Below are 22059 nucleotides of genomic sequence, written 5' to 3'. Positions count from 1 at the left end.
GGAGGAGGGGAGCAGGAGAGGGGAGAGCAGAGACTCTGGCCCCAGGAATGAAGGATTTTTCAGAGAGAGGAAGTCAGATACCCTAAGAACATGTTTACAAAAAAGGAGACAAGAAATCCTGTGTTTCTGTTGATATAGGACTCAGTGCAGCAATTTAGTGAGTGCTTATGGCTGTTTTACATTCTGATACAGCTTACCTTTTTTTACCTTTTCTTCTCCTTTAAAATAAAAACCCAAATATTACCACAAAAGCGTAAAAAACAATATAGCATATTCTTAATGTGTATAATAATGATACATTGTAGCAAGTGAACTTTGTCCAGTGTATTAAAGCAGGAAAGAGATGGGAAAGGTCTCCTGAGGTATATATAGTAGCATGGCTAGGCAAGATGGCGCTTGCAAGCTCTGGCTCCATGTAAAAGAAGTTGACGTCAGTGCCGGGGAAGTAAGCAAATAACTGATTTTTGGGTCCTGGGTTTCAGGACAAGGGGTGATAACAGTTGTTTCGGGAGGTTTATGTTGTTATATTTCGTTCTTCTTTAAGTAAAAAGAAAATGCCTGTGTGTGAATGAAGCAAAAAGGACAAATTCAGGTCATTATTTGATACAGTGCGGAAAAGGAGCGTCCGACTGTATGGATTATAAAATAATCCCTGTGAATGGAACTGTGCCCTGCCTTGGGATTCCGGCACGATCCATCTGCTTCATAAGAATTCCGAACTTTGCTTTAATACAGTTGTTTTCATATTCTTATTTCAATGTGACTGTAACAGAAAGAACGTAATAAATCCTTTTATCATCAGCCGCTATCCTTTAGATAAATTATTCCACTTGTATTAACAAATCTGTCACATTCCTTTCTGTTACTTTGATCCCTTTATCTGCAGGGGTTTGTGTGTGTGTGTGTAATTGAGGTTTTCTGTTGCTATTGTGAGACATGTAATATAGTATTACAATGTACACACGTATTTTACGCTAATTAAAAGCATCAGTACAGTAAGTACTTTACATGTAAATGCCTCGCAGATTTGCCTGAAAGCAAAAGAAGGGGTATTTTTTGAAACATTAATTTAATTTAAGATAATAATAAATGTAAAATCCATAAACCTTTATTAAATGACACTTATTGTATCTCGCTAAGAATGTGACTGTCAGTCAAGTGAAGCTGTTTGGTTATAGAATGATTCCTGCTCTGTGATTTCTCTATAATACAGAGATCATAATATTCTGCTTGCTTGTGTGTGCCACGTGATTCATTACCCCAGCGCCTACAAAGAAACACCCATTTGAGAGCTGTATCGGAAATACCTGCAAAGCGCTCGGGGTTTGGTCAGAAAGTCCCTGTTTCCTTGACCGCTATGTGTGATCCCACCCCCTTGGATACAGTTATTTTTTTTTCTTTTACCTGATTGATCTGTCTCCGGAGTGATGTCACTTCCTGTTTTGTGGGTTTCCGGGTGGGAAGGATGAGTTAACCCATTGCCAGTAGGATTGGATAATGGGTCTGGATAGGGGGCATAGTGGGGTAGCAGGTGTGGGTTGGATCTGCCCTGCACACGACTCATTATAGCACTCTAGCCAGTAATATTGCTCCATTCGTAAGCCTTCCTACTTCATCATTATGATCACCTTTAAAGGAGAAGGAAAGGTAAAAACTAAGTAAGCTCTATCAGAAATGTCCATGTAAATACAGCCATAAGCACTTACAATAATGCTGCACTGAGTCCTCTATTCAAAGAAACACAGGATTTCTTCTCTCCTTTTTTGTAAACATGTTGTTCAGGTGTCTGACTTCCTCTCTCAGAAATATCCTTAATTCCCGGGGCCAGAGTCTGCGCAGCTCTCTCCTCTCTCCCCTCTCCTGCTCCCCCCTCCCACCAGAACTCCCTCCCCCTCCCTTAGGAATGTGTGATCTCAGCTATAAGGGCTAGAGTTGCAGGAAGTAAGCTACTTAAAATGGCAGCAGCTATCTTAAGCAAACAGACAAAGCTTCTAAAGCTGTTTACTCAGGTATGGTAATGGTTTCTGCAGAATAAATATAGTGTTCTAGGTGGCACTAATGTGGCAAATCTATTGGCAGTAACATGCCAAAATGACTTTCCTTTTCTTTTAATTGTCTGTTCCTGCTTGCACGACACAGTCTTTAGTCCAAAGCCAGTGCTGAAACTAGGGATGCACCAAATCCGCTATTTTCAGATTTGGTCAAACCCCAAATCATTTGTAAAAGATTTGGCCGAACACTGAACCGAATCCGAATCCTAATTGACATATTAAAATAAGAATATGGAAGGGTTAAAGAAAAAAAAAAAACAACTTCTGTGTTTATGTGCCAAAAAGGCAGCTGAAAAAGGCAAAATCTTGGCCAAAACCCATACTTAATCCTAGATTAGGTGTATCCCTAGCTGAAACATTACTTTCCAGTAAATGCAACTTTACAAAGATATAGGGGATTGAAAGGGAGTGTTACAATAACTTTTGTAATGATGATATAAAGAGGGGAGGTGCTGAACCTTTAGGGTGTTGACCTTATAGGGGGGCTTCATCTTTATATTAACTTTTCTAATGCTCTAGGCATTCATATTACAATTGTTTTTTATTTTGTTCAGCAGCTCTTTAGTGGGGAATTGCAGCAGCTACCTGGTAGCATGGGTCCAGTTTACCCTAGCAACCGGGTCGTGGTTTAAATGAGAGGCTAGAGGATAAATGGAAAAGTGCCTGAATAGAAAGAGAAGTAATAAAAAGTAGCAATAACAGCAACATTGTAGCCTCACAGAGCAATAGATTTTTGGCTGCCGGGGTCAGTGACCCCCATTTGAAGGCTGGAAAGAGGCAGAAGAAGAAGATGATTCAATAACTATAAACAATAAGGGCTAATTGAAAAGGTGCTAGGAGAAGGACATTCTATAATATGCCGAAAGTTTTTAAAGGAGAACTACTGCAAAAATGAAAATATAATATAAGCTTAATCATACTAAAATAAGATTTTTTCTAAAAATAATCAATAAGAAATTCTGAGCTGTTTCTGAAATAATCATTAAAGTAATCAAGTTACTTTTCACTCTCCCCATCTCAGCATCTGTCTGACTTCATTCGCTCTTTATGCAGTTCTCCTTCCCCTTTAAAGGCAAACAACCCCCTTTAGCCAAGATTAACACATGTAAAACATTCTTAGTTCAACTATCATATTATGGGTGTGTGGTATATGGGATTTATCCAACTCCCAGCAAAACTAAATTCAGTTGAAATTCAGTCCGTTATTCAGCTACAAAGAATCGACACAGAAACGCCACGTGGAAATGCATTTTGCTGAATGTGCCAGAATTTGAATATGCAGTTCAGAGTTTGATCCAGTTTGGGATCCATCCAAATCATTTGTGTCAGGTTTCTGATATTTGTCAAAATGTAAAAACCATTAAAATACCTTCTTATGGAGAACAAAGATCCTATAATTTTATGCAGTGCAAACAACTCTGTCATTGTTAAAAATGTCTTAAATATTCTATTACAGGTATGGGACCTGTTATGCAGAATGCTCGGGACCTGGGGTTTCCCAGATAAGGGATCTTTCTGTAATTTGGATCTCCATACTTTAAGTCTACTTAAAAATCATCTAAACAGTAATTAAACCCAATAGGGCTGTTCTGCCCCAATAAGGGGTAATTATATCTTAGTTGGGATCAAGTACAGGTACTGTTTTATTATAACAGAGAAAAGGGAATCATTTAACCATGAAATAAACCCAATAGGGCTGTTCTGCCCCCAATAAGGGGTAATTATATCTTAGTTGGGATCAAGTACAGGTACTGTTTTATTATTACAGAGAAAAGGGAATCATTTAACCATTAAATAAACCCAATAGGGCTGTTCTGCCCCCAATAAGGGGTAATTATATCTTAGTTGGGATCAAGTACAGGTACTGTTTTATTATTACAGAGAAAAAGGAAATCAGTTTAAAAATTAGAATTTTTTGCTTATAATGGAGTCTATGGTAGATGGTCTTCCTGTTATTCAGAGCTTTCTGGATAAGGGGTTTCCATATAACGGATCCCATACCTGTAATTGGCAAAAGCGTTATGGCCATGTATAGAAAGCGCAGATTGTGTTGCTTGGTGTTTGTATTGATCTATTTCATGCTACTGTGAGGGCCAGCTGTTTGTGCCATTAAAATATATTTCATTGTGTTAGATTGAATCACAGGTCTATGTATAACATTGATTTTTATTTTCATGTGCATCTGTAATATACAGTTTAATGTGCAGGATATTTTTGTGGAAGACAAATCTGCTTCTTCTAAGAATTTTAAATTAGAATTTGCCTTTTTTTTGTATAAATCATTCATTTTTAGGGTTAAATGAATTGTTTTGTTATTTTTTGATGATGAGTCATTTATTACATATAGTAAATAATACCAAATAATAATAATATATATATACCAAAATAAAACAGCCAGCACCAAGGGGTCTTTGTGCTTTCAAAAAATCTCTTGTGTATTATAATTACATGTACAGCCAACGTTTCGGTCCCTTTTGGGACCTTTTTTAAAAAAAAAAAAAGGTTGTGGTTTTCTCGTTTTTTCGGTATCTTTTTTTGTTCGTGCTTTTTTATTAAAAATTTTTTAATAGTTGATGACGTTCATGGTTTTTGTTGGAATGAGTTTAGTCATGGTTTCAAAATAAAATCTGAAGCCACGAAAATCAGAATAACTAACCTGCCCCTTAGTTTTGGTTTCCGGGAACATAAAGATCAGCCAGGTCGGACCAGTAGAGCAGTTTTCATGTCTCCACGTTGCTTTGCACCGAAATTACAATGAACGTCATTTTGCCAAGAAAGAATAAAATTTAGATGTAAATGACTAATTATTGCTGTGATATTTGAATACCGATTCTATTCAGATAAAATTGATCGCAGGTCACAAAGAAATCCTTTAAAATCATTGCTCCATTCACCGCTGTTCAATAAGTGGACGGATTTTTGGTTTTTTTTTCAGACTGCATTAAAATTTCGCAAATGTATTCCTAGCTGATAAGAGTGATTGTGTGTGAATGCCAGCGCTAATGAGCAGCAGCCCACGTTCGTCTTTATAAACCGATTGCCGTAAACACAGCGGCCCTTTTCCCGCCGCTAAAAACACTTTCCTGCTTTGTTAATCATTTTAAGTACATTGCTAACCCAGCAAATGTCACCTGTTTTTTAAAATAACGTTTTTTTTTCCTTTCCTTTTTTCTTCTTCCAGCCCAATATTGTGAAATTAACAAAGCCTGTTGCATTTTGGACTCAGCATGACGTGTGCAAATGGCTGAGGAAGCATTGTCCCAACCAGTATCAGCTCTACAGCGATTCCTTCAAAGAACATGATATTACTGGTAAAGTACTTACCGACATTTATATGAAGTAATTGTATGTAACAGGGGCGCATAATCCAAAATATTTTTTAGGTGTCTTAATATATATATATATATATATATATATATAGTATACAGGGAGGCGCGCACCCTATACAATTCCAAATGCCCTTGGTGCAGGTCAAAAACAAAAATATAATAGAAAGAGTTCCACACACACAGGGACTTAATACAAAAGAAAAAGTGGTTTTATTGAAAAAATTCCAACGTTTCGAGCACAATCTGTGCTCTTCCTCAGGGACGAACCAACTGTGGGTGTTGGGATATGGTCTGTTGGTTTGTCCCTGAGGAAGAGCACAGATTGTGCTCGAAACGTTGGAATTTTTTCAATAAAACCACTTTTTCTTTTGTATCAAGTCCCTATGTGTGCGGCACTCTTTCTATTTTATATATATATATATATTGGCATTTTGCTTCCAATAGATTCGCCACATAAGTGCCACCTAGAACACTATATTGATTCTGCAGAAAGTAGAAATAGCCCTAGATGCTCCCTCTGTTTGTATAAGACACAGCTGCCATTTTAGCTTGGACTCTGTAGCTTACTGCTGTAGCCGTTGGTAGCATAGAACATACATTCTGATGGGAGGAGGAGTGAATCCTTAAAGAAGGGGGGAGCAGGAGAGGGGAGAGAGTTGCACAGACTCAGGCTCCAGGAATAAAGAATTTTTCTGAGAGAGGACGTCAGATATCAAAGTACATGTATGCACAAAAGAAGACAAGAAATTCTGCATGTCTTTTGATAGAGGACTCAGTGCAGCATTACTGTAAGTGCTTATGGCTGTATTTACATAGACCTTTCTGATAAAGCTTACTTAGTTTTTACCTTTCCTTCTCCTTTAAAGAAATGACAGTATAATGTACTGTAGCCCTGCACTGGTAAAACTGACGTGTTTTCTTCAAAAACTCTACTATAGTTCATATAAATGGGCTGCTGTGTAGCTGTGGGGGCAGCCATTCAAGCACAGGATACATAACAGATAACAGATAAGCTGAGTTGAATCCTATTGTATACAACAGAACTTATCTGTTATCTGCTATGTCACCTGGAACTTTTTTCCCTTTTCCACTTTGAATGGCTGCCCTCGGGGTTACACGGTAGCTTATTTATATAAACTATAGTAGAGTTTCTGTATCAAACACCCCAGCTGTACCGGTGCAGGAATGGCTGCCCCCGGGGCTACACAGCGGGGTATTTATATAAACTTTAGTAGGGTTTCTGTAGCAAACACCCCAGCTGTACCAGCGCAGGAATGGCTGCCCCCGGGGCTACACAGCGGGGTATTTATATAAACTATAGTAGGGTTTCTGTAGCAAACACCCCAGCTGTACCAGCGCAGGAATGGCTGCCCCCGGGGCTACACAGCGGGGTATTTATATAAACTATAGTAGGGTTCTGTAGCAAACACCCCAGCTGTACCAGCGCAGGAATGGCTGCCCCCGGGGCTACACAGCGGGGTATTTATATAAACTATAGTAGGGGTTCTGTAGCAAACACCCCAGCTGTACCAGTGCAGGAATGGCTGCCCCCGGGGCTACACAGCGGGGTATTTATATAAACTATAGTAGGGTTTCTGTAGCAAACACCCCAGCTGTACCAGCGCAGGAATGGCTGCCCCCGGGGCTACACAGCGGGGTATTTATATAAACTATAGTAGGGGTTCTGTAGCAAACACCCCAGCTGTACCAGTGCAGGAATGGCTGCCCCCGGGCTACACAGCGGGGTATTTATATAAACTATAGTAGGGTTTCTGTAGCAAACACCCCAGCTGTACCAGCGCAGGAATGGCTGCCCCCGGGGCTACACAGCGGGGTATTTATATAAACTATAGTAGGGTTTCTGTAGCAAACACCCCAGCTGTACCAGTGCAGGAATGGCTGCCCCCGGGGCTACACAGCGGGGTATTTATATAAACTATAGTAGGGTTTCTGTAGCAAACACCCCAGCTGTACCAGTGCAGGAATGGCTGCCCCCGGGGCTACACAGCGGGGTATTTATATAAACTATAGTAGGGTTTCTGTAGCAAACACCCCAGCTGTACCAGTGCAGGGCAGTAGTACATTATATTTAAATTACTGTAAAGCGCTCTCATTTTTTTATGTTACTGTTCCTTTAACCCTCAACCTACAATTTTATTCTGCCGGCAAGCAGCGCACCCATGCTATGAGTTGATGACAGATTTCACCTGCTCTAATTGGCTGATTCCAGCACACGATACCAATTTACAGTGTACCACTGACAAGTAGTAAGGGTGAGCTGTTTGCAAGAGAAAAAAAATGTTTGGTTAAAGAAGAAAGAACACTAATAAGCCATTTATATCTTGTAAATTATAAAAAAAATAATAAGTCTTATTTGTGAAGGACAATTAAAGATCTGCTGGAATTCACGTCTGTAGCAATGACAATCCCTTTATAATAAGGAAGAATATCAATGCTAGTATTGTCTGTCTGTATGGCTATTCCTCACTCCAATAATATAATAACCCTCCCCCTGGGCCACCCATGCCCACTGCTAGCCTATTGTAGAAAGGATGATAACACAAAAGGGGTAATGAAAGGTTTCTGGGTGGTCGAGTTGTGGGCTTGCAGCTTGTTTTGATCCGAAAATCCAAGCTGAGCCAAGAACATCTCTGTAGTAACAGGACAGAAAGCCAGAGAAAAACAAATGCATTGATCATATAGAACTGGAACCAACACAATGGGAAAATAATAAAATGAACAGAGTGTGCCTCTTTTTAGGCCTTTACCAGAACAACTTGCCCCAAACAAGACTCCCCTGTAATCATGGGGATGCATGTATTTTCTGTTTCTTTAAACTTAGCAAAGATAGATAGATTAAAGAAAGATGGATGGACAGATAGATAGATAAAAGATAGATGGATGAACAGACAGACCAACAGATAGATAGATAGATGATAGATAGATAGATAAATAGATAGATAGATAGATAGATAGATGATAGATAGATAGATAGATAGATAGATAGATAGATATAGTACAGATTTAAGTTCTTTATACTGAATGTTTCTCATCTGTCATATGTGCAATTTTGATAGACAGATAGATAGATAGATAGATAGATAGATAGATAGATAGATGATAGATAGATAGATAAAAGATGGGTGGGTGAATGCATGGATAGATAGACGATTGAAAAGATAGATAGTACAGATTTAAGGACTTCTTATCTGGAAACCCATTATCCAGAAAATTCTGAATTTCAGAAAGGCCATCTCCCATAGACTCCATTTTAATCAAATAATTCTAATTTTTAAAAATGATTTCCTTTTTCTCTCTAATAATTAAACAGTACCTGTACTTGATCCCAACTAAGATATAATTACCCCTTATTGGGGGCAGAACAGCCCTATTGGGTTTATTTAATGGTTAAATGATTCCCTTTTCTCTGTAATAATAAAACAGTACCTGTACTTGATCCCAACTAAGATATAATTACCCCTTATTGGGGGCAGAACAGCCCTATTGGGTTTATTTAATGGTTAAATGATTCCCTTTTCTCTGTAATAATAAAACAGTACCTGTACTTGATCCCAACTAAGATATAATTACCCCTTATTGGGGGCAGAACAGCCCTATTGGGTTTATTTAATGGTTAAATGATTCCCTTTTCTCTGTAATAATAAAACAGTACCTGTACTTGATCCCAACTAAGATATAATTACCCCTTATTGGGGGCAGAACAGCCCTATTGGGTTTATTTAATGGTTAAATGATTCCCTTTTTCTCTCTAATAATAAAACAGTACCTGTACTTGATCCCAACTAAGATATAATTACCCCTTATTGGGGGCAGAACAGCCCTATTGGGTTTATTTAATGGTTAAATGATTCCCTTTTCTCTGTAATAATAAAACAGTACCTGTACTTGATCCCAACTAAGATATAATTACCCCTTATTGGGGGCAGAACAGCCCTATTGGGTTTATTTAATGGTTAAATGATTCCCTTTTCTCTGTAATAGTAAAACAGTACCTGTACTTGATCCCAACTAAGATATAATTAATATTTATTGGACCCAAAACAATCCTAGTTTAATTATTGTTTAAATATTTTTTTTTTACCAGACTTATCTGGAAAACCCCAGGTCCTAAGCATTCTGGATAATGTGTCCCATTCCTGTACTAAATCTTTCTCATCTATCATATGTACAATTTTGATATACAGACAGATAGATAGATACAGTAGATGGATAGATAGATAGATAGATAGTAAAGATATAGTATTGTTTATACTAAAGGTTTATCATCTGTCATATGTACAATTGTTATTGTACAGATGGAGGACAAGTATACCATTCGGCCCCTATGGCAGACTGTTCATAGTACTGGGGAAGAAGGCTTGGTACTGTGCCTTTATGTTCTCCATCTGTAGCTTGTGGGGTTTTTCCCCATTATATATTGGCCATATTTATTTAGCAGTACTTTGTGTTAGATTATACTTATAAGGTATTTTCTTCACTCTGCATCTGTTCAGCCAACATCACACTATAGGGCATAATTATAAAGGAGTGTAACATATTTTACGCCAAAAAGAAGTGTTAGATTTGGTGTAAAATAAATGGTGTCTTAATAAAACTCTGTTTCTAACTTTCAAACCACAGGTGGAAAGGAGTTTCTAACAGCTGTTAATTAAAAACAGAGTAATGATAAAGCATTGGAAAGGCTTTTAATCTCATTATATTCTTTTCTGGAAGCATCTTCATATACAGCTTGAAATGATGGAGGAAGATTTCATATTCCAGGGACAGGAGTTTAGACTTCTTTTCCAAGTATTATGCAGAGTTGATGCGTTACTGAAAAAGTTGCTGTTATGTACTAAAATAATCTATTTTATAAGAGAGTTCCCTTGTGTTGCATCCTATGTACAATGGGAGGATGGAACCCATTGCCAGGTAAGTAGTTGTATAAAAGGAGGACAACAGTGAGGAGACTTCAGACTGCAAATGTTGAGACCAGAAGAAAATGTAATGTGAGAGTCAATGTAGCTGCAACACTTAGGGGCATATTCATTAAAGTACAATTGAGTCAGAATGGTAAAAATTCGTATTTTTTTCTAAGTTTTAGAACTGTGCATATTTTCTGTGATATTTTCGTTAATTTCCGCAACTTTTTCGTACCTTGCAACAATTTGTGCAACAAAATCATATTTGTCGTGCCGAGTATGATAGTTTCGGATTCATTCAAGCTTTGTTATCGTGACTTTCCTTGGGCCGGGTTGGAGCTGCAGAGTGCCATTGAGCCCTATGGGAGGCTTTCCTTGGGCCGGGTTGGAGCTGCAGAGTGCCATTGAGCCCTATGGGAGACTTTCCTTGGGCCGGGTTGGAGCTGCAGAGTGCCATTGAGTCCTATGGGAGACTTTCCTTGGGCCGGGTTGGAGCTGCAGAGTGCCATTGAGCCCTATGGGAGACTTCCCTTGGGCCAGGTTGGAGCCGCAGAGTGCCATTGAGCCCTATGGGAGACTTCCCTTGGGCCGGGTTGGAGCTGCAGAGTGCCATTGAGTCCTATGGGAGACTTTCCTTGGGCCGGGTTGGAGCTGCAGAGTGCCATTGAGCCCTATGGGAGACTTTCCTTGGGCCGGGTTGGAGCTGCAGAGTGCCATTGAGCCCTATGGGAGACTTTCCTTGGGCCGGGTTGGAGCTGCAGAGTGCCATTGAGCCCTATGGGAGACTTTCCTTGGGCCGGGTTGGAGCTGCAGAGTGCCATTGAGCCCTATGGGAGACTTTCCTTGGGCCGGGTTGGAGCTGCAGAGTGCCATTGAGCCCTATGGGAGACTTTCCTTGGGCCGGGTTGGAGCTGCAGAGTGCCATTGAGCCCTATGGGAGACTTTCCTTGGGCCGGGTTGGAGCTGCAGAGTGCCATTGAGCCCTATGGGAGACTTTCCTTGGGCCGGGTTGGAGCTGCAGAGTGCCATTGAGCCTATGGGAGACTTTCCTTGGGCCGGGTTGGAGCCGCAGAGTGCCATTGAGCCCTATGGGAGGCTTTCCTTGGGCCGGGTTGGAGCCGCAGAGTGCCATTGAGCCCTATGGGAGACTTTCCTTGGGCCGGGTTGGAGCCGCAGAGTGCCATTGAGCCCTATGGGAGGCTTTCCTTGGGCCGGGTTGGAGCCGCAGAGTGCCATTGAGCCCTATGGGAGGCTTTCCTTGGGCCGGGTTGGAGCTGCAGAGTGCCATTGAGCCCTATGGGAGACTTCCCTTGGGCCGGGTTGGAGCTGCAGAGTGCCATTGAGTCCTATGGGAGACTTTCCTTGGGCCGGGTTGGAGCTGCAGAGTGCCATTGAGCCCTATGGGAGACTTTCCTTGGGCCGGGTTGGAGCTGCAGAGTGCCATTGAGCCCTATGGGAGGCTTTCCTTGGCCCGGGTTGGAGCTGCAGAGTGCCATTGAGCCCTATGGGAGACTTTCCTTGGGTCGGGTTGGAGCTGCAGAGTGCCATTGAGCCCTATGGGAGGCTTTCCTTGGGCCGGGTTGGAGCTGCAGAGTGCCATTGAGCCCTATGGGAGACTTTCCTTGGGCCGGGTTGGAGCTGCAGGGTGCCATTGAGCCCTATGGGAGACTTTCCTTGGGCCAGGTTGGAGCTGCAGAGTGCCATTGAGCCCTATGGGAGACTTTCCTTGGGCCGGGTTGGAGCTGCAGAGTGCCATTGAGTCCTATGGGAGACTTTCCTTGGGCCGGGTTGGAGCTGCAGAGTGCCATTGAGCCCTATGGGAGACTTTCCTTGGGCCAGGTTGGAGCTGCAGAGTGCCACTGAGCTCTATGGGAGGCTTCCAAAATCATGCACCGAAGGATCAAAGTCGGAAATGTTTTCCCGATGTTTACAATCATTCGGTACAAAAATTTAGTGACTTTTGGATCGCCAATACGATATTATCATGAGTATTACGATTTTTTTCCGTAAGCATTTTCGTGATATTTGCAATCATCAGAAATGATCATATCCAATCAGAATTTTACCCATTTCGGGATTCGAACTTGTGATTTGATAATTGTTCCACTTAGACTTCAGTGACACCAGATGATTGGCATTGAGTGTGGAAGAGAGGACCTCAGCTGTGAGTAAAGGTGCCCATACACGGGCCGATTCTAGCTGCTTATATGGGTCCCTTAGACCGATTTGGCAGCTAACCGGCCCGTGTATGGGGACTACCGATGGGTCTGTCCGACCGATATCTGGTCTGAAATCGGCCTACACGCTCCCCGATATTGCCCACCCGTCGGTGGGTATATTGGGTGAAGATCCGCTTGCTAGGCAATCTCGCCAAACGAGCGAATCTTAACGTGTATGGGCACCTTTACCCCTGAAACTTGCCTCTGCTCGGGTATGTGGTACCTAGGCTGGTTGATCTGAATGGTCTATAGGTGGCTTTGCATGGGCAGAATTAAGCTGCCGATTCAGGTTCTTTGTGTGGGTCACATCAGCTCATTGGTGCGGTCCACACAAACTGTGGCCGTGTACTCTTGATATTGCAAACAAGGGAACAAGGAGAAGTAAACTAATATTGCCGCTAAAAAAATATCAAAGCAGGATGTGCAAAAAAGTGCACTAAATCAGGAAAGAGACCACCATTGTCTGTGTTTAGGAGAATTAGAAAACTTAGTAAAATTGGACTGAGTTTCTATAAAGCAGGGCTAGTTAGCTATTTGGAATAGTCAGAAAAGGTGCCAGTTACCAAATTGCTAATAGCCTTTCTGGTGGGAGTGGTCTAAAGCAGATTGTGCTAGTACTGCAGCCATTTACAGAATTAGGATGAATAGTTATAGACACCCTAACACCTAACTGTCATTTTGGATTCCATTTATTTTTAAATTGATGAAATGTGGACATTGCCAGATTGAAAATTGAAAATGGCACCAGAAAGCATGCGAGGGAGCGTGGAAGTGAATGGGTGCTGTCCTAGGCAAGATTTAAACTATTTTATTAATTTGAGATTTATTTTTTTTTTGAAAATCATTGTGAAATGCTATGCAAGTAATGGGATTTCAGTAACATTTAACCATTTCAGTTTGGATTTTGGGCACATCCCCTGAATATTTTTGAAGTCTGTCAGGGCCCTGCACCCCCCAGTCTGACCCTGGATAAACTAAAAGTCCCTCCAAGGAATGGCCCCTCAATTGAAAGAGCACAAAAGTTCCAGAAGCGCCAAATTGGCTGGCAGTTAAAGGGTTAACCAAACTCACTCTTTGCATGACTTCTCTGTTCTGTGACTTACAGCGAGAAACAACACTTATTTCCGATTCCCGTTTCGAGGGTTTTTTCAGTCGCATCGGGAAGGGCACAGACGAGGCGGAGGCTGCTTTTTGCTGACATGACAGCTGACATCTTGTTTATATTCACTGCATCTTTGTTTTTTGCTTTCGGAAATAATAGCCTTTCATTTGTGATTACTGTTTGTTTCCTGCTACTGCTATTTGGTGCCATTATTGCTGGTGGGGCTAACACTGCGGGGTTTTTGATGTAAAATGCGTTGCCTTTGATCTGCACTACAGATTTCAATTCAGTTTTTGATGTGGAGCTTTGCACCTCGGCTCTTGCGGCTTCTAGTAAAAAAATCACCCAGTGCCCTCTGGGCTGTTATATTACACTGTTTTTTTGCCTCTGTGGCTCAAAGGAAGGACCAACTGCAACTGCTGTAAAGGACTAAAACTTTAAAAAGTCAGCTCACTCACTGGGTAAAATGTCCCAAAGTGTATTAAAGTGATACTGTCATTTTATGGTATGCTTTTTATTTCTAAGTTACGCTGCAAATAATTCACTCTGCCATTTAACATTTTATTCTTGAACCAACAAATGTATTTGTAGCTGTAATATTGGTGTGTAGGCGCCATCTTAGTGCCTTGTGCCTGAGTCTGAGCTTTCAGCCAGCGCTACACATTAGAACTGCTTTCAGCTAACCTATTGTTTCTCCTACTCCCATATAACTGGAGGAGTCCCAAGCCGGACTTCTTCGGATTTCTTACTATTGAGTGCTATTCTGATACCTACTGGGAGCTGCTATCTTGCTCCCTTCCCCTTGTTCTGCTAATCGGCTGCTGGGGGGGGGGGGGGGGGGGGATATCACTCCAACTTGCAGTGCAGCAGTAAAGTGTGACTGAAGTTTATCAGAGCACAGGTCACATGGCTGTGGCACCATGGGAAATGAAGAATATGGCTAGCCCCATGGGAAAAACAGATTCCAATGCAGGATTCTGCTGGAGAAGCTCTATTAACTGATGGGTTTTGAAAAAAAAAACATGTTTTCCCATGACAGTATCGCTTTAATGGATTGCTTGCATATTTGGTTGCTTTGAGTTTGAGTGAAGGTGCTCATACACTGGCATCTTGGGCTTTTCTTCACTTCTTCATCTACTTATTCACCATGCAGTGATAGACATGGATTACTGGCAGATGAAATTTGACCAATATTCATGGTATAAAGCTATTGGTTGGGTTCATCGGGCCAACATTCATACTGTATACCAAAAATTGTGCAAAACCATTTAGCCAGTACAGGTATGGGACCATCTGGACTTTTTGTTTTTCCTGAACTGGATTTTTAGCGGTAAAATTAACGGAAAAAAGTCATGACCTTTTCGAGATCTAAAAATCTCAATCCAACAATTCACCAGCTAAAACTTGCCGAGTTGCAATTTCTGGACTTCTTTAGTTTGAATTTTTTTTGTAAATGCCAGACATTTGTGGAAATGAGTTTGGCCGAATTTTTAAGAATAAAAAAAAAAAAAAGAAATGTTTTTAATAAAAATAAATTTGCCCCTAAGTCTAATGTAATTGTTAATTAAACCCACCATGATTGTTTTGCCTCCAATAAGATTTATTTAATTATAGAGAAAAGGGAATCATTTAACCATTAAATAAACCCAATAGGGCTGTTCTGCCCCCAATAAGGGGTAATTATATCTTAGTTGGGATCAAGTACAGGTACTGTTTTATTATTACAGAGAAAAGGGAATCATTTAACCATTAAATAAACCCAATAGGGCTGTTCTGCCCCCAATAAGGGGAAATTATATCTTAGTTGGGATCAAGTACAGGTACTGTTTTATTATTACAGAGAAAAGGGAATCATTTAACCATTAAATAAACCCAATAGGACTGTTCTGCCCCCAATAAGGGGTAATTATATCTTAGTTGGGATCAAGTACAGGTACTGTTTTATTATTACAGAGAAAAGGGAATCATTTAACCATTAAATAAACCCAATAGGGCTGTTCTGCCCCCAATAAGGGGAAATTATATCTTAGTTGAGATCAAGTACAAGGTACTGTTTTATTGTTACAGAGAAAAATTAGAATTTGTTAATAATGGAGTCTATTGGAGATTACTTTTCTGTAATTCGGAACTTTCTGGACAACAGGTTTCTGGATAACAGATCCTCCACCTGTTATTGGCAGCTTGGGGCAATTTACTGTATTCCTACAGTATGTGTAAAGTATGCAAACTAAACAGTGATTGAATTGAAACATGTTGTGCCTATTGAGTTCATTAAAAAATAAACTAAATCCCTTTTTTCCTCTCACCGTTTTGCTAAAGAATCAGGGCAGTGGGATCAAGTGTAACGTGAAATTGCCTTTAGTTTCACTGTTTATTGCAACAAATATCAACAATTCTAGATATATATGTTGACAATAGGCCAACTCAGTTCCTATTTATGGAATTGGTGAGAATGAATATTGCCCCATTATCAGTATATAGGACAATGAGGTCACCTTATGTTCTCTTCCTTAGATCAGGCGTCCTCAAACTTTTTAAGTAAGGGGCCAGTTCATGGTCCCTCAGACTGATGGGGGGCCGGACTATAGTCCCCCAAACCCCCCCACCCAGTTCCCTTCAAACAATGGCCCGTTCCTGCATCCTCCCTCTCCCGCTCCCCACTGCATCCCCTCTCTTCAAGCTCTTCTGCTCCATCTGTCCTCCCTCTCCCAGATCTTCCCTCCCACTCCCCGCTGCTTCCTCTCTCCTTCAGCTCTGCTGGTCCTCCCTTTCCCAGCTCCCCTCAAAGTCCTCTCTCTTCCAGCTTCCCCCATGTCGTCCATCCTCCCTCTCCAAGGTCCCCCACTCCCACTCCCTGCTGAGTCCTCTCTCTTCCAGCTCCCCTGCTACATCCGTCCTCCCACTCCCAGCTCCCCTCCACTCCCCGCTATTTCCTCTCTCTTCCAGCTCTGTCCGTCCTCCCTCTCCCAGCTCCCCCCTCCCACTCCCCGCTAAGTCCTCTCTCTTCCAGCTCTGTCCGTCCTCCCTCTCCCAGCTCCCCCCTCCACTCCCTGCTAAGTTCTCTCTCTTCCAGCTCCGTCCATCCTCCCTCTCTCAGCTCCCCTCACTCTCCCCGCTAAGTCCTCTCTCTTCCAGCTCCGTCCGTCCTTTCTCTCCCAGCTCCCCGCTGAGTCCTCTCTCTACCAGCTCCCCCCACTCTGTCCATCCTCCCTCTCCAAGCTCCCCCCTCCTGCTGCCAGGGATGAGGATGTAGCAGGGGTCGGGTAAATTATCCTGGGGGGGGCCGGAAGCGGCCCATGGGCCGTAGTTTGAGGATTCCTGCCTTAGATTGTTCCCTTTATTTCTGTAGCTTTGCACAAATCCAAAGACTTTAGAGAGAAGTGGTTGGTAGAACGTTCATACACAAGCCCATACACACACACAAACACACACACAATCACACACACAGTATATACAAGTTGGACACTACCTGCGGAACTGAGTTTGTCGATAAAGAACGCGTGGCCTCCTGACATTTCGAGTCACTAAAGAAGTAAATGATTTAGCACTCAAAGTAAAACTGACATTTAAAATATTGCCACTTTGTTCCAGAATGGTAAATGTGTGCAAAGGGGATATTTTAGCACTAAGGAAGAGGGCACTGAGTTCAAGGAAATAATTATAATGCTGACCTTGTCGGAAAGGAAGTCTTTTCAGCTGAGTCAAACTGGGGCACGCTGGGGTGGGGACGTGGGGAGATTTATCTACTGTAAAAAGATCAGAAAGGATGGAAAGGATACTGGAGGGTGGGGTGGCTGTGCAGTTATAATGCACATATATTCCTGCAAGGAAGGGTATATAATGCTCCCAGAATTTTCTGGGTACCACTGCCCTGAAGGGTGTCTATAGGCGCAGCCGACTTCTCCCTAAACTGTCACACACAGATGTCATTAAGGCACCACATGCCAGAAATTATACAATCTCAGCTCCGAAAATGTTCAGCTCAATTTCATCCAATTTATCAAAACTGACACTCACAGTTGCCAACATTGGGCATATTTAAATAGGGCATTCTGGGTAAAAATAAAAATGGTAAATTGTGCCTAAAATTGCACATTGCACTTGCACTCTTAAATGAGCCCTTTAGAGTTGGTCTGGCAGAACTTAAAGGAGAACTAAACCCTAAAAATGAATACAAAAATGCCAAATTTTATATACTGAACTTACTGCACCAGCCTAAAGCTTCAGCATGTCCATAGCATCAATGATCCACAGGAGCTCCCCATCGTGCATATTGTTAGCCAGGTCAGTGACACTGCACATGCTCATTGTACTTTGAGAAGTTGTCAAGAAGCTACGGTTGGGAGATGTTGCAAATTATCCAGCAGAAAATGCAGGTCTGAATTTGTGGGCAGGCCACAAGGTTCTGGGCCTAGGGTGAGAAAAATCCAGGGGCGGCTTGTTGCCCACTGGCCACATTTGCACTTGGGACTGGACGGGAGATTTTGACAGGTGTTTAAATCTCCACCTGTTCAGTCTCCAGTGCAGCCAATCAATAAGGTGCACGAGGAGGGTTGGGTGATGCAAGTGTAGGGGAGCTAGCGCGCAGGGATGAGAGCCTGTGGGGGGGGGGGGCGGAGGGGGCGAGCGGCCTTGGGACATACCACTTCAAAATCCAGCCCTGAGAAAATAAGGTTGGCTTGTAATTTAAACTGATACTACAAGGCTAATTAACTTCTCATGCTAATTGCACTGATTTTTGAGCTGCCATGTACTAATTATCTGTATTAATTACTAATCAGCCTTGTGTGGTGACTTATATATAGGTATAGGACCTGTTATCCAGAATGCTCGAGACCAAGGGTATTCTGGATAAGGGGTCTTTCCGTAATTTGGATTTCCATACCTAAAGTCTACTAACAAATCAATAAAACATTAAATAAACCCAATAGGATTGTTTTGGCTCCAATAAGGGGTAATTATATCTTAATTGGGATCAAGTACAGGTACTGTTTTATTATTACAGAGAAAAGGGAATCATTTAACCATTAAATAAACCCAATAGGGCTGTTCTGCCCCCAATAAGGGGTAATTATATCTTAGTTGGGATCAAGTACAGGTACTGTTTTATTATTACAGAGAAAAGGGAATCATTTAACCATTAAATAAACCCAATAGGGCTGTTCTGCCCCCAATAAGGGGTAATTATATCTTAGTTGGGATCAAGTACAGGTACTGTTTTATTATTACAGAGAAAAGGGAATCATTTAACCATAAATAAACCCAATAGGGCTGTTCTGCCCCCAATAAGGGGTAATTATATCTTAGTTGGGATCAAGTACAGGTACTGTTTTATTATTACAGAGAAAAAGGGAATCATTTAACCATTAAATAAACCCAATAGGGCTGTTCTGCCCCCAATAAGGGGTAATTATATCTTAGTTGGGATCAAGTACAGGTACTGTTTTATTATTACAGAGAAAAAGGGAATCATTTAACCAGGAAATAAACCCAATAGGGCTGTTCTGCCCCAATAAGGGGTAATTATATCTTAGTTGGGATCAAGTACAGGTACTGTTTTATTATTACAGAGAAAAGGGAATCATTTAACCATTAAATAAACCCAATAGGGCTGTTCTGCCCCAATAAGGGGTAATTATATCTTAATTGGGATCAAGTACAGGTACTGTTTTATTTCTACAGAGAAAAAGGAAATCAGTTTTTCAATTCTGAATTATTTGATTAAAATGGAGTCTATGGGAGACGGTCTTTCCTTAAATCAAAGCTTTCTGGATAACGGGTTTCCGGATAAGGTATCCCATACGTATTTAGTTTATTGTGAGTGGGTCCCTAGGCTCAGGTAAGTGCCAGCAGGGAATCAGCAGAAAAGAAGATGGGGGCTATAAGTGTGCACAAAAAATAATCTTTCTGCACAGCCAAAAAAACCCAAAAATCAGAGGCGACATTGCATTTAACAATTTAAACAAAAGATTGAAAAGAAAATTATTTTTGTCCATATACCTTTCTAATAATATATACAAAATTCCTCAGTTTGTTGTGTGTCTCTCCCATAGACCCAGTTATTTTTTTCTTTCATGTTTTTGCAATGATCTGTTATAAAATGCCTCCGATTGTTTTTGTTCTTTTTGTGAAGATTTAGCATTTAAGGTGGCCATACACGGGCCGACTATAGCTGCCGATATCGGTCCCTTGGACCGATTCGGCAGCTAATCGGCCCGTGTATGGGGAGAGCAGAGCGGCCTGGCCGACCGATATCTGGCCTGAAATTGGCCAGATATCGATCGGCCAGGTTAGAAAATCTTGTCGGATCGGGGACCGCATCGGCTCGTTGATGTGGTCCCTGATCCGACTGCCCCATTGCCGCCCACATAATCCGATCGTTTGGCCCCAGGGCCAAACGATCGGATTATTATTTTTTTTACCTAAATGCTCCCCGATATCGCCCACCCGTAGGTGGGGATATCGGGGGAAGATCTGCTCGCTTGGCGACATCGCCAAGCGAGCGGATCTGCTCGTGTATGGCCACCTTTAGTCTCAGTGGGGGGGCGTCAGGCCTTTCTCCCTGTGTAGAATCTCTGCATCTCTCCGATTTCTTTTTCTTCTATTGTAAATCTCTTCTTGAATGGAAACCCACAAATGCTCAAATTGATTGAAGCGTAGGGATATAGAATGATGAACACGGACATCGATTTGTGTTGATTTCACAGTTGCTTCGTACATTGGCCGTTGGATGGTAGTCACCAAGTTTTATGGGGCAGTGCCTACTGTATGTTGCCTTTGGTGCAGCTTCCTGATGAAGTTTATGAACATTTGCCCCTCTCCTGAGTTTCAGTGTATTCTAGCACTCTTTGATGTCTACACTAGTCTACAGTGGGTCTCATTTACTTAAACTGTACTGGGTAAAACTGCCTCAATGCAGTAACTCAATGAGGTATTTGCTGTAATGCTCTATTCAGCAAACACCATACTATTGCTTGTAGGGTATGATCCAATGCCATGTACCAGTGCTATTTACTACTAAAATGAATTCAAAGAACTATCAGTCACCTCTGTTACAGGAGGTAATAGGTGTGTTCCATATTATATTTATATGCTCTGTTCCAAATGGCTTATTACCCTCACCTGGAATATCATTCTAACCTGTTGTGGAACTTACATCTGACTTTGTCTGACCACATTGTTGTCTGGGAATGTTCTTAAAACTGAGTTCCTGCAGTTTTGCTTGACCCTGTGCATCAGTTCTGGAGTGCCCTAAAGGGACAGTGGTGGTTGCATACGAAACACTGGAGGGGTCATTTGTCAACGTTCGAGTTTGAATTTTTTTCATTCGAATTATGGTTCAAAAACTCGAATGTCTGATATGTATTAAGTGCAAAAAAACTGAAAACTTGAATGTAAAACTCCGCCATCTAAAAACTTGAGAGTTTCTATAGAAGTCAGTGGGAGTTGGCCTAGGCAAAGTCAAGCCATATTTTAAATTCGAGATTTTATTCAAGTTCGTAAACTCGAAAAATTCAAGGTATTTGAGTATTTTTATTTGAACAAATGTCAAAGTGTCCTTCTTTAATCATGAGTCCTTCATTCCTGAGTTAAACCAACTTCAACACAAAAAGAAATTAAATTTCCATCATGTATTGTTTAGGACTTACCTGTTGTCCATGCTAAACTCAATATAACTTTCTTACAGTTCTTGTATGGAACATATATCATGGGGTACATTATGCATTGCAGCACACACAGTTGGTTTATCTCTGTGCCACCTTTTCTTAATACAAATGAGTTGAATAGAATCAGTAAAAATCACTTCTAATTGCACTGTATGAGGATCTGCGCTATTAGCCACTCACTATGTACAGGGTCTGGAAAAGGATTTGCCCTCTTCGACTTTTTCATGTTTTATAGTGAGTGAGTATGTTTTATCACAGTGAGTGTTTATGCACCTTTATCCAATGTTGGACATGTGGGCAGGGAGTCTCTATCAGCTTTGCACATGTGGACACTGCAATATTCTGCAGAGAGGCATTCCCATAGCATGATGGTGCCACCAAGCTGCACAGTTGGGGGATAGTGTATTTATAGTGATTTGCAATGTGTGGCTTTTGCCCAACACGGCAAACAAGCTTCATTTTGGTAGCACTATTGGGTATTGGAGTTGACCCCCAGGATTTTGACAGGGGATCCTTAATTTCCCTTGGTGGTAGGACTGCAAGACCTCTATATAGGCAGAGAAGTCAAACATGAATCAATTCAATAATAATATCAAAATACATGCTATAATGACAACAAGCAGTAGGCAGAAAATAACCAATGGCCAGGGGATGGTGTCAGTCAAACAGAATTTCAGAAACAAATGTAGTGCATCCAGGAATTCACACACAGCGAGGCCTTCAAACTGGCTAGGAGCTACAACTCTTCTAGTCTTCTAAATGCATGATG

General features: G+C 41.4%; 1 protein-coding gene across 3 annotated transcripts in view; it reads left to right on the top strand.

The window, feature by feature from the left end:
- Positions 1-22059, top strand: part of samd12 (sterile alpha motif domain containing 12) — a 342219-nt gene that overhangs the window by 98952 nt on the left and 221208 nt on the right. For all 3 annotated transcript variants that reach the window (XM_018095171.2, XM_031904178.1, XM_031904177.1), the window contains exon 3: positions 5233-5362. In XM_018095171.2, the coding sequence (XP_017950660.2) occupies positions 5233-5362 (130 nt within the window). The remainder of the gene's footprint in view (positions 1-5232; positions 5363-22059) is intronic.

Source organism: Xenopus tropicalis, chromosome 6, assembly GCF_000004195.4.
Source record: "Xenopus tropicalis strain Nigerian chromosome 6, UCB_Xtro_10.0, whole genome shotgun sequence".
NCBI classification, from domain to species: Eukaryota; Metazoa; Chordata; class Amphibia; order Anura; family Pipidae; genus Xenopus; species Xenopus tropicalis.
This window is presented reverse-complemented; position numbering and strand designations above follow the sequence as displayed.